The sequence below is a fragment of the Trichosurus vulpecula genome, chromosome 1 (assembly GCF_011100635.1).
Source record: "Trichosurus vulpecula isolate mTriVul1 chromosome 1, mTriVul1.pri, whole genome shotgun sequence".
Lineage (NCBI taxonomy): Eukaryota > Metazoa > Chordata > Mammalia > Diprotodontia > Phalangeridae > Trichosurus > Trichosurus vulpecula.
The window spans coordinates 500357082-500369146 of NC_050573.1; the positions used below are offsets into that span (position 1 = coordinate 500357082).

The 12065-nt window shown below is 52.0% G+C and overlaps 2 protein-coding genes across 5 annotated transcripts in view; one reads left to right on the top strand and one right to left on the bottom strand.

The window, feature by feature from the left end:
* The window catches only part of LLGL1 (LLGL scribble cell polarity complex component 1), a 99516-nt gene extending 96982 nt beyond the window's left edge, over positions 1–2534 (top strand). For all 4 annotated transcript variants that reach the window (XM_036739814.1, XM_036739819.1, XM_036739828.1 and 1 more), the window contains one exon: positions 654–2534. The gene's annotated coding sequence lies outside the window, so the exon portion shown is untranslated. The remainder of the gene's footprint in view (positions 1–653) is intronic.
* A 495-nt stretch (positions 2535–3029) lies between these two features.
* FLII (FLII actin remodeling protein) overlaps positions 3030–12065 on the bottom strand; it is a 43219-nt gene continuing 34183 nt past the window's right edge. Inside the window, exons 18-30 of the mRNA XM_036739836.1 lie at positions 11755–11926; positions 10921–11025; positions 10437–10628; positions 8658–8846; positions 8357–8496; positions 7909–8167; positions 7462–7616; positions 7086–7146; positions 6825–6953; positions 5024–5130; positions 4769–4874; positions 4368–4433; positions 3030–3729 (exon numbers count right to left, since the gene is read on the bottom strand). Of these exons, the coding sequence (XP_036595731.1) occupies positions 3595–3729; positions 4368–4433; positions 4769–4874; positions 5024–5130; positions 6825–6953; positions 7086–7146; positions 7462–7616; positions 7909–8167; positions 8357–8496; positions 8658–8846; positions 10437–10628; positions 10921–11025; positions 11755–11926 (1816 nt within the window). The 3' untranslated portion in view covers positions 3030–3594. The remainder of the gene's footprint in view (positions 3730–4367; positions 4434–4768; positions 4875–5023; positions 5131–6824; positions 6954–7085; positions 7147–7461; positions 7617–7908; positions 8168–8356; positions 8497–8657; positions 8847–10436; positions 10629–10920; positions 11026–11754; positions 11927–12065) is intronic.

The following is a 12065-nucleotide window of genomic DNA, read 5'->3' on the forward strand; positions in this document are numbered from 1 at the left end:
GAAAGAAGAGAATCCTTTCTTTCAAACGAGTTCATGTTGGTTCTTTACAATTTGGAGACCTTCGGCTGTAACTTCAACAGCTTCTTCCCATCGATGATGCCAAAGTCCGAAGGGCAGGGGGGGTTGTCAAAGTTCATTCCCACAACCACCGCCGAAGCCAGAAACATGCAGTGAATCCTGCACACGGGTGTACTCGGCACATAGCACCTAAAGACCATGGCAGAATTGAGGCTTCTTTCACCCTGACCTTCCCCCTGCCACTTCTGAGGCTCTGGAGTCTCCACCCTTTATAGGAGATAGAGTGACGACAGGCCCGAATTCGAATTTGGCATCAGACGTTTACCAGCTTTGTGACCCTGGACAAGTCACTTAACCTCTCTATACCTGTTTCCTGGTCTGTAAGATAGGGATAATATTAGCACCTCCCAGGATCATTGTGAAAATAAGATATTTGTAAAGTACCGAGCACAGTGCCAGGCACATGGTGAGCACTATGTAAATGTTTGCTGTCATTAGCTAATGTTAATCCCTGTCCTTGCCTGGGGAATAAGGAGACAGAGCCTGCCCTCCGTGCAAGCCCCTGGAAAGGGAGAAGGGGAGGGGGGCGTGGCATCTGAGCCAACTAGAGGGGTCAGCCCTGTTTCTTCCTTCAGGATAGATGCTGTTGCCTGTGGCTCAGGCTCGGACCCCAGCGACGAGGATCACAGCCCACGGCCCAGCCAGGGGCCCAACAGTCCACGCACACCTGCCCTGTGTCCATTGGATACCGTCCCTGTAACATAGGCTTCTACCTTCTAACTGTGGCAGGGCAGAAGCAGCAGTGCCCTGGATCCCCATAACCCCCGCCCGCCCTCCTGCTCCCCCAGAACAACACTAAGAAGAATCTTCTCCTGGGGGTGGGGAGAGGCGGGGGAGGACAGCAGGAACCAAGGAAGGAGAGAGCCCTGCATGTACCTCCTCCTGGCCCTCACTGGCCATTTCCCCTGTTCTTCTAGGAGTCACGTTTCTCATGTCTAAGACTGTTTCTGCCCCATGGACTGAAGGGATAGAATCCTCATTCACTAATTCCTGTTACTTTCACACAACACAGCCTCCCTTGGGAGCCAAGGCTACTGTTTCCCCCGCTTAGGCTACCTCAGCTCGCCCAGAAAGCCTGTCTATGGCAGAGGGGCAGGGGTGAGCCCCATGCACTCCCACCTTCCTGTGTGCCACCCCCCCCATATCATACTTAAGGCCTTGGCAAAGAGTGGGCTACGATGGCACCTGTGTACTGTGGCATTTTCCTACAGAGGAGCCCCCGCCCCCAGGCGGTGGGCCTGGTCCTCCTCCTCCCCTGCTGCCTCCATCCTGGATCCTAGATTCTCTCCCTCAGCTCCAGGCTTCTGTCCTCAGGACCACCCCCCACCCTGTTTTTCACCTGCTAGACCCATGCCTTGCCTGAGGGGCTCCGGTTTCACATAGAAGTCCGTCATGCCTCATACCTGCCTACCTACCAGAAGTGGATTAGAGGACCAGGCTGCTGCCTCCGTCCCCCAGTTTGAAATGAGTAATTTTTTTTTCTTCCCCTGGGGATGGCCCAGTTGGAACTTGGCCTCTTCCATCTTGTCCAGAAGCACAAATCTAACCTAGTGGCTCGTAATCTTGTCTGACCCCCAGCTCCTGATCACATCCCCTGGAAGGGAGGAGTTCAGAGATCACAAGAGACTTGTTTTTGTTTTTCCTGACTGTTAACTACGTGGTTGATGTCTCCTTGGGGAAACCAGGCAGAGAGCAGTGGTGGTAGGTTCCTAGCTCTTCCGTGAAGAAAGAATCATGCAGCCCGTCCCAGGAATTTCTGTATGATTTCTATGGTGTTTGTCCCGGGGAATGAGCAAAGGGAATAATTCCTATCAGGCCTGGTGGACCTGGGTAGGGGGGTGGGGGAAGGCAGGGAATCAGTTCCCTGTGTGTCACAGGCAATGCCTTACTTTTAAGGAGAGACCCAGAGGCTCGGGCCCCATTGTCATGCCAAAATGGGGGCAATTTCTGGGATATGGTGGAAGGCACGAATCAGAAGGCAGCCTCTCCCAGTCCAGCTTCTGTAACCACTTACACCCTGGGCCAAGCCTCAGTCAACAAAGCCGCTTTAGGACAGGCTGGGGGGGAGCCTGAGGCCCAGAGTTCAGCCCAGGGTGAGTCCCTGGTCAAGAATACTGGAGCCTTTGCGTATATGGTTTGTTTTTTTTTTTAAACAGCCAAGGTTGCCTCACTGGGACTTGGACAAAAAAGATTTCTAAAGTTATTTTGGTATTCTTGCTCCGTGAGTGTGCGTATAAGTGTGTCTGAGCCCCTCTCCAGGCCAACAAACCTGCCTATTGACCATGCTCCCATTTTGTGTCCTGGGGGGGGTTAGGGAGAAGTGGTGGTAGGGGGCTTCTCTTGTAGAATGTATCTTTTTGGGGGGGGGTGTCTTTTTGTTAAGATTAATTAGGATTGTTTTAGGTATTAAAAATACTGGTTTTTAATATTGAAAATAAAGCATTTAGTATCTTAAAGAGCCAATGCATCTGCTTCTCGCCATGGGTGGGTTCTAATAGCGAATCAGACCTCAGATGTGCTGCATGGCGGGGTCCTGAGATATAGGATCCCAGCGGTCTAGCACATGGGCTTGGGAAGCCAAGACCTGGGCTCAGATTTCACCTTTAACTATGACAAGCGGGTTGAGCAAACATACTCATTTATCCATAGGACTGCTCTTGCCTGGCCCAGACAAGAGGCCACATACCATTCCTGTCCAGAAGCTGCACCCACAGCTAGCTGGAGGCCTATTTCCCTCCTTTAGAGCCTGCCAACACCTGTTTCATTGCATACAGCCCTACTACCTTATTCAGTTCTCACAGAGTTTCCAGTGACTCAACTATTTCCATCAGGAAAAAGAAAGGGTATGAGGTAGCAAAGAGGACAGGTAACCCCCAGGGAACCAAGAGTGGGTAGGAACAACCCCATCAGCATGCATCACTCCCTCACCCCTAAGAAACCACTTCTCCATGTGTCTGCACTATCAGTGCCAGAACCAGTTTTTATTCCAACAATACAATACACCAGGTGCTGCTGGGACTGATGGGGAAGGAGCAGTGAGTCCAGAGTGAGGGGGCCCCAAGCAGGAGGAAGTGCAGGCCTGGGGAGCAAGGTCAGAAAACCCTAATATGTCATAATGGGGAGAGGGAAGCAGAATGGGTTGAGGTGCGAAAGAAGCAAACTCACATCTTTCCTAGCCCAGCACCGTCCCCTTCTGCCCACTAGACCTCAGCGCCACATACCACACTCCCTCCCTAAGCTCCTGAGATTCCCCTGGGCAGAGTTAGATACCTGCTTTGGCCATAGAACAGCTTAAGAAAAAAGGGGGTGCAGGCAGACAGATCCTAGAAGCCTGAGAGGAATGGGTGAGAATGAAGAAGGCCATCCTCCCCAAACATGAGGGCCGATGGCAGCAGGCTGCCAGCGCCCCCTCCCTGTCTTCTCACAGGTAGGAAAATCCTCCTTTTAAAGCTTGTGTTGATGCTTGCAGCCTCGAGTCAGGGGCAAGAAGAGCCTAAGCTAGTCCTCTGTACCAGGCTAGGCAGGGGGTTTCCGGAAGGTACTCCACGCATGGAAGCATCGGGTGAATGGGTGTTGTTCATTGCCCTTGCGGACCAGTCGGAGCTTTCGAGGATGCTCCTGGTCCTTGGACCTCATGTGCTGGATGTAAACCTGCCAATGGGAAAGATAGAAAGAGGAGACAAACCACAGAGGTTAGAGAAATGAAAGCCTCAATCCCATTAGATCTTAAGCTGTCAGGAGGCTCAGGTTATGTAGTCCAACCTCTTCATTTTATAGATAGATTTTAGATTGTATATATCGAGGTCCTGAGAGGTTAACATCACAAGTCGGCTTTCCACTAACCACTCCTGCCCTGAAGGGGACTGGCATTGAATAACCTTCATTGGCCCTAAACTGTAGGCCCAAGGAGAGACCAGGAGGAAGGAGGAACAGCTCAAATCAATAAAAGAAGGGACTGAATGAAAAGCCATGGCTTAGCTTCTAATTCAGCCTGGTCACTAACATGCCGTGTGAGTCTGGGCCAGTAACTGGCTCTCCCAAGGCTCTGGTTTCCTTCCATGTAAAATGAGCAGGGATTCTTAACCTAAAGCTAGAACTTGTCTCTTCCTTTTAAATATCTTGGTAATTATATTTCAATTTGTAAATCCTATGTATTGTATGCCTTTACAAATGTTATTTTGAGAAAGGATGTCCATGTCATGAAAAGGGGAGGAGGCCCTGGTCCAGATGGGCCTGGCCAGCAGCAAAGCTTCGGCTACGAGGATGTCTGGCAGTCAGCAGACACTCACCTGACAGGCTTTCAGGCTCAGCTTGATCTCCACCTGGCTTGTCTGAGTTCCCACCCACATGTAAACCTGCAAGGTGAAGTAAAGAAGAAGAGACAGCTGAAGTTACCCTGTTTAGGAGCATCCTGGCATAGCACGGGGGGTGCCACAAGGCAAGCAGGACGACCCGGGTGCCATTCCCAAGTCTGTCACTAATGTGCCAGTGTGACCATGAGAAGAGTCCTTCTCTGGTCCTCAGTTTTCTCATCCGTGAAATGGGAAGAAATGTTCCCACCTCAGTGAAGACCAAGGGAGATAGGGGCTGCGGCTGTGTGAGGCTCTAATGCCAGCCCCACCAGGCTTGGGGCTGTGCCCAGAAGGGGTAGGGAGAGGGGACAGGATACACAGCAGAGTGAGGAGCTCACCTCCCGACCATTGTCCAACAGCATGATATCATCATCAGCCAAGTCATCCTGGCAGAAATCGGAACACTTTTCTGACACGGAGAAGTAACCTTTCTCATTGGAACACCTATGCCAGAGAGAGAGAAGGAAAAGCAGGGGGAGCTGAGGAGGTTCCAAGGTTAGGGGGGAGGGGGCTTCCGGGGAGTGACGGGGGTTGAGGAGCCCACAAAGGAAAGCATTAGGGAGACTGAGGTGGCAAGGGCCGCTGAGGCTCACCTGAAGAGCCGAGCGTACTTCATGTAGTCGGCGTCTTCATCATAGGGTTTCTGAGCTCCGATGCCCACCCAGAAGAAGTTTTCTGGCTCCTCTCCTTCATTAATCACCTGTTGAGAAAAGGGGGAGCGAAAGGTGCTGGGGTGAAGGTGGCAGTTTTGGCTATAAAAGCTTACGACGGCACCAGCACTTCTGGGGCACCTGTTAAGGGTTTGAAAGGGGTCTTTTGTCGTTTTTTGGTCGTTTTAGTTGTGTCTGAGTCCCCGTGACCCATGTGAGGTATTCCTGGCAAAGCCACTGGAGTGGTTTGCAATTTTCTTCTCTAGCTCACTTTACGGATGAAGAAACTGAGGCAAACAGGGTTAAATGACTTGCCCAGGGTCACATGGCTAGTAAGTGTCTGAGGCCACATTTGAACTCTCGTCTTGGGGGCAGCTAGGTGGTGCAATGAGTAGGGCACCGGCCCTGGAGTCAGGAGGACCTGAGTCCAAATCCAGCCTCAGACACGAAACACTTACTAGCTATGTGACCTTGGGCAAGTCACTTAACCCCAATTGCCCTGCCTTACCCCCTACGAAAAAAACAAACCAAAAAACTCATGTCTTCCCGACTCCAGGACAGGAGGTTCCATCTACTTTGCCGCCCAGTGCTTTAAGGTTTGAGAAGGGTCTTTGCAAAGAATTATCTCATTTGATTTTCCCAACCCTGTGAGATAAGGGCAGCTGGCTCTGGAGTCAGAGAAGCATCTTCTCTACTTTTTACTTGTGTGATGTTGACCCCTCAGTATCTTCATCTATCCAATGAAGGGGTTGGACAGGATGACCTTTGAGGCCCCTCTCCCCCTTTATCTGAGGCAGCATTTGAACCTAGGCTTTCCACCCTTGCTTCCAAGCCCAGTGTTCTATTTATTACACAACCCCAGGGTCTGCTCCAAGGGGATGGCGGTGATCACATTTAAATAGCACCTTAAGGTTTGCAAAGCACTTTACAAATATCCACCCTGGGGGGTTCGTGCCATTCTCCCCATTTTACAGATGAGGAAACTGAGGCAGCAGAGATTAAGTGACTCGCCTAGGATCACACAGCTAGTAAGTATCTGAGGCTGGATTTGAACTTGGGTCTTCTGGCCTCCGGGGCCAACGTTCAATCCAATGGGGAGCATTACTTTTCTCAAGCTGTCTGGTCTCCCTTCATGCTCTTAAAAGTTGTAGAAAAAGTCCTCAAAGAGTTTTCACTCGTGTGGGTGAATTTACCATTTTTGGACATTTAAAATGTCTTAGTATTATGATAACAGTTTTGACTTCACGGATCCCCAGAAAGGTTCTAAGGGACCCCCGAGGTGTCCCCAGACCAAACTTTGAGAACTGCCCCTTTTAAGTAGGAGTACTTAACTCCGTCCACGGACGGATTTCTGGGGGTACGTGAACTTGGATGGGAAAAAAGTTCCATCTTTATTTTCACTAACCTCTACCTGAAATTTAGTAATTTCCTTCACAGCAGTATTAGCAGAACCTGTGACTCTGTCACCAATAGAAATGGCAAACGTTTTCATGTCACGTGACAATGGTTACGGATATCTTGCTATAGGTTATGTTCCCACTGCTTTGAAATTACTGTATTTACTGAACCCTGCCTTAGACTGCACGAAGGCAGCTGTTCTGTTTACAGACTGTCAAAGGTCCCATAAACCAAAGAAGGTAAAACCCATGTCCTGGAGATAACAGAATTAACTGTTCCTCTTCCACTCTTGAGGTCAGGGCCCGGCCGGAGGGGAATCCCCTTAGCTGCTTGTACAGGACCTTACCTGTTTGCTGTATGAGTCATTGAACATGTGGTTCATGATGTCCTCGGCTAACTTGGCCTCTTCGGGGTCGGCTGCCCGTCCTACCCATGTGTACACGATGCCTTGATTGTCCGTGCTCTCAAAGGGGACCTAGGGCCAGACCAGGAAAGAATGAGTCTTCATCTGCCCAGAGTACTTCCCCTAACCCTCACAGGCCCCCCCCCCCCCCCGACCATGCCGTGCCCAGGTTCTCCCGGCCCCTGCCCAGACACAGCCCCTTACCTTGAGGATAAAGCAGAATTCGGAGTTGAGTAAACTGGAATCTGTGTTGATCTGGATACATCTGTAGAATGGCCAGGCCAAGTGGGGACAGAGGTAAGCAGGGAAACAGGACCAACTTCACCCAATCCCCACCCAGTAAGCCCTGGGGCAGCAGTCCCTAAAAGCCCCCGTACTAGGCCCCTGGGAAGGCAGTATGCGTCCCATAATCCCATCCCCAAGGTCTCTTCTATTGAACAACTAAGGCCGCAAGGACATTCACCTGGATCCTTGCACACACACACACCACACAGGATGGACATACACAGACACACATGACCCAGGCCCTGGCCAACGTGGGCCTATGGCTTGTGGGGGAGGGAGGGGGAAGGAGAGGTACCGGGTACAGAGGGCACTGCCGTTGGTGCGAATGTGGTAAAGGCTGGGCTGCAGAGCATTCTCCGGGGCTTTTCTCTTGCCCTTGTGGATGATGAACTTTCTCTTAAAGTGGGACAGGAACTTGGGGTTCTCTTGCTGCTGAGTCATTCGGACCACCTGGGAGGGAAAGGGGGGGAAGAGAGAAGAAGGAGACTGACGAATCCGCCCTGCCAGAGACCAGCCAGATGGATCCCAGATGCTCTCCTGGCCCCCTGCCAACGCCTTCTCCCTCGGCGCCTTACCAGCCACCCCGAGTCTGTTTGGGCTCCCTTGGGAGACGGCTGAGAGGGAGCAATGTTTAGTGGCAATCTGGGCCAGACAGACTTCTCCGGCCAAACGTAGAAAAAGTCCCCCGCCCTATGCCCCTCTGGGGAGGAGTGTGGCCTTGGCAGAAGGGTCAGGGCCTCACCTCCAGCTTGCCTGGAAAGAGGCTCTCAAACTTCTTCTGCAAGCTGAAGGTGAAGGTGAGCCAGCCCATGTTGGAGGCTTCCCTGCCCTGCCAGAAGTAGACGACACACTGGAAGTCCTCCTCCGGCTGCTTCTCCTCTGCCGCAGCCTCCTCCTCGTCCTCCTCCCCGTCCTGTTCTGCTTCCCCTTCCCCTTCCGCTCCCCCAGGAGCTGTCTTCTTCTTCTTTTCCTCCTCTTCGTACTCCACAGGGACCCAGTACCTGGGAAAGAGAGAGGGGACATAGAGAAGGAAAGAACACGGTCTCCCGTCACCCTCACACCCTCGCTCCTTTCTCCAAGGTAGGACAGAGATGCTGGGGGTCCCTATCCTCCAGAATGACCCAAGAACCACAAATACGGCAGTGGGCCAAGGAAGAAGAGGAGGCTAGAAAGAGACAGGGGAGTCCTACCTGCAGAGGAAGACGTAACAGTCCTGGGTGTGGAAGTGACCAAACTCTTCTTCGGGCAGGCGGGCAAACTTTTTGCCTTCGAGGACAAAGCCCTCCATGCCATCCAGGTCCTCATTCCACTCCTCCATCAGCTGCTCCGCCTGTTGGGCCACTCTGCAATCAGGGCTGAGCCTTTTCACAGATGTTTCCCCCATGCCTTCCCTTCCCCAAGACCACGCGTCTTGCTTCCTTCCATCCCACCCTCTCGTCTGTGGTCCCCGCCCTCCCGGCCTTGCAGGTCCCCCTCCGGTCCCCCTGGCACCTCAGCCAAAGCCATGGGTGGTTGGCGTGGAAGAAACAGGGCCGTCAGATCTGCCTTCATCTGGTCCTTCTTGTCCGTGTCCTTCTTCACCTTGCCCGCCAAGCCGTCCCCTTGCACCACCGATTCAGCATTTCGGGTGTAATCCACTTTCAACACATCGTCCCAGTTCTTAAACTTGGCCTTAAAAACCTGGAGGGGTTTTCAGTGTGTGAACAGTTAGGCTGACTTCATTCCCCCTCCACAAAATACTATTTGGGATGGTTCTCTGGGAAGGGGATGGATACAGGGATATCGTGATGTAAGAAACAGAAAATAGCAATAAAAATCTTTACACCTAGTTGGATTTTGGGGTGCATGGGGCAGGGGCAGAGGAGTTGTGGTTGTGTTTGTCATTCGTTTTCAAAGAGGACCATGACATCAGGGAAATGGTGACACGACTTGCAGTTGACTTTTAGTGAGGGAGGCTGAAAGTGAGAAAGTGAGGCTGTCTGTGTAAGGTCACCAGCCTCACTTTCTCCCCCAGAACCATCTGGGTCCAATGGCCTGATAGTCATCAGGATGACTGGAGGTGGCCCAGGGTGCACTGGGAGACCCTGGCCATTTCAGGCTAAGGTCTTTTCAGGTGCTCACTGTGAGGTAACGAGGGGCAGGGGCAGCTAGGTTGCGCAGTAACAGAGCACCAGCCCCGAAGTCAAATCCAGGCTTAGACACTTGACACTTAACTAGCTGTGTGACTTTAGGCAAGTCACTTAACCCGAATTGTCTTGCCTTCCCCACCTCCAAAAAAAAATAAAAGGTAGGGGCAGCAAGTTGCAAGGTGAAGGCAGGGAATATGAATGTTGGTTTGTCTTGTACCTAGCTGGCTGAGTAATTACAGATCTGGACTTGGAATCAAGGCAGGCTGAGCTTAAATCCTGCCTCGGATGCTTACCACCTGTGTGACCGTGACCAAGTCACTTAATGTCCGTAAGCCTCAGTTTCTTCATCTTTAAAATGACGGTAACCAAAAATAAAATAAAATAAAATGAGGGTAACCAACAGATGTCACAGGACAAATGAGGTGAATATGTAAAAGTGACTTGTGAGCCCTAAAGCACTAAGTAAATGCTAGCTCTGGTTACTGGCACCGATCTGGGATTTTAAAGCTTATTTACAAAATACATCATCTTTGATTTTCACGACTCCATCCATGCACAGATAGGGTGGACGGCCTGCCCACGATTCTGATGTTCTTCTTCAGCCATGTCCAACTTAGTGACCCCATGTGCCACACTGTCCACGGGATTTTCTTAACAAAGAGAATGGAGTGATTTGCCATTTCCTTCTCCAGTGGATTAAGGAAAACAGTGTGCCCAGGGTCACACAGCCAGTAAGTGCTGGAAACCAGATTTGAACTCAGGTCTTCCTGACTCTAGGCCCAGTGAGCTATCCACTGGGCCACTTAGCTGACTCAGTGCCCATGATTACAGACCTAGCAAATACAAATGAAGGATGAGATTAGAATATAGCTGTAGAGGCAAAGGACCTTGGAGGTCAGCTGGGGCAACCCCTTCATTTCACAGATAAGGAAACCGAGGCTCACAGTGATTTAAGTGACTTGTCCTAGTTGACACAGGGGCAGAGCAAGGATTTGAACTTGAATCCTCCAACTCCCTGGTCGTCTTCCTTCCCACTATGCCCTGGCGGGCTTCTATGATGAGGGCTAACAACCATCCCCTGGGCCAAGTGGATCAGTGCAAGCAAACAAGTCCGGGGAGAGAGAGATGGAAGCCCACCCACCTGACACTCTGTGCCCTCGAGGTTGCGGCTGACCATGGCGTGCCGGGGGCGGTGCAGCATGCTGCAGAGCTCCTGACCCAGTTTCAGGGCGGCAGCCCGGACGAGGCGTGGGGACTTGCGGCCAACCCAGATGAACACATCAGACCAGCAGTCCAGGATGTACACCGACTTGGTATCCAGAAGGCTTTGCAGCTGGATTGTCAAACCCGGGGAGAGGGGTGGGTGAGACCTCATGAGTCCTGTCCCAGCAGACCCCCTCACTCCAGACACCGACACCCCAGTCCTCACCGGTGGCTATGTGGACGAAGCTCCTCCCACCCAAACACGCGTCAGGGCCCAGATTCCCAGTTCCCAGACCCAGGACTTTGTGAACTCAGCTGATATCCCTGTTACTGCCAGAGAACTCTAGGCCTCTCTGTCCCATGGCCCTACGCCGGACTTGGAGAGCATGGAGATCTCCCCTGGGCTCAGACGCCAGACGTACCAGCCTCATCTCGGGCATCAGCTCCACCTTCGGCCGCTTCTTGTGCTCCACTGACAGCTTGTAGTTGATTTGGGGCAGCTCCAGGTAACCCAATCCCAGGCCCACCTAAGCCAAAGGTGGAGGACGGGAGGGTCAGAATGAACCGAGGTCTTCTGCCTCTGCCCTTCCCACACGCCCATGCAGTCACCAAGGCTTTCCATTCTTCCTTCCCACAATTCCTCTGAGCCATCCAAGGGGGAATGAAGACAAGGCCCTCAGTACAGAGCCCTGGCCTTCACAGCCCACCTCCCACCTCCCCCCCTCACATCCATCCTATACATGATGCCAGAGAAGCACAGACTTCATCGTGTCCTTGGGTACCAAAGTGCACAGGAAGAGAACTCTGGGATGGAACGTCTAGGCCCTTCACAGCCTGAATTCCCACTTTTCTACACACCTCCTATACTCCAACCAACCGACCTTACACAGCTGCTCAAGTCCCTGCCCCTAGATATGTGTCTACATCGTTCGCACCCTCTTGGAATACGCCCTCCCCCAAACATTTCCCAAATCCTAGTCAGCTCAAGTCCACCTCCTTGATCAACCCCAGGCCACAGGGATCTCTCCCTTCTCTGCCCTCATTTACTCCGCAGCTGTGCCCTAGACTCACACTGTCTGATCATACTCCACAGTAGTTTTTTGTTTTTTTTTTGGGGGGGGGTATCTCTCCAGCCTCCTAAACAGACTGCAAACTCCCTGAGGGCAGGGATCCTCACACTCACGGTCAGCACAGCCCTGGCAATGGACAAGAGTTAGGCCAGGTTCTTGTAAAGTGCCTGAGCCCCAGGGCCTTACCTTGTAGAGCTTGGGCCGAGCAGGACGGAAGTCGTCGGGGACGTGCTTTGTAATCTCATGGGGCTCCCCACCCAGCACCTCCCAAAACTCGGGGACTTCCTGGCCCTGTGACAGCAGCGTGATCTCTGCTTTCCCCTTTCGTTCATTCTTGTTGATCTTCTCTGCAAATAACCTAATGGGTCAGGAGGAGGAGAGAACTTTTCAGAGGCTTAGAAAACCTACCTTGGAGAAGAAAAGGCTCAGAGAGGGTGGGCTGTTGGCGTTCAGTGGCATCCGACTCTTCATGACTCCATTTAGAGTTTTCTTGGTAA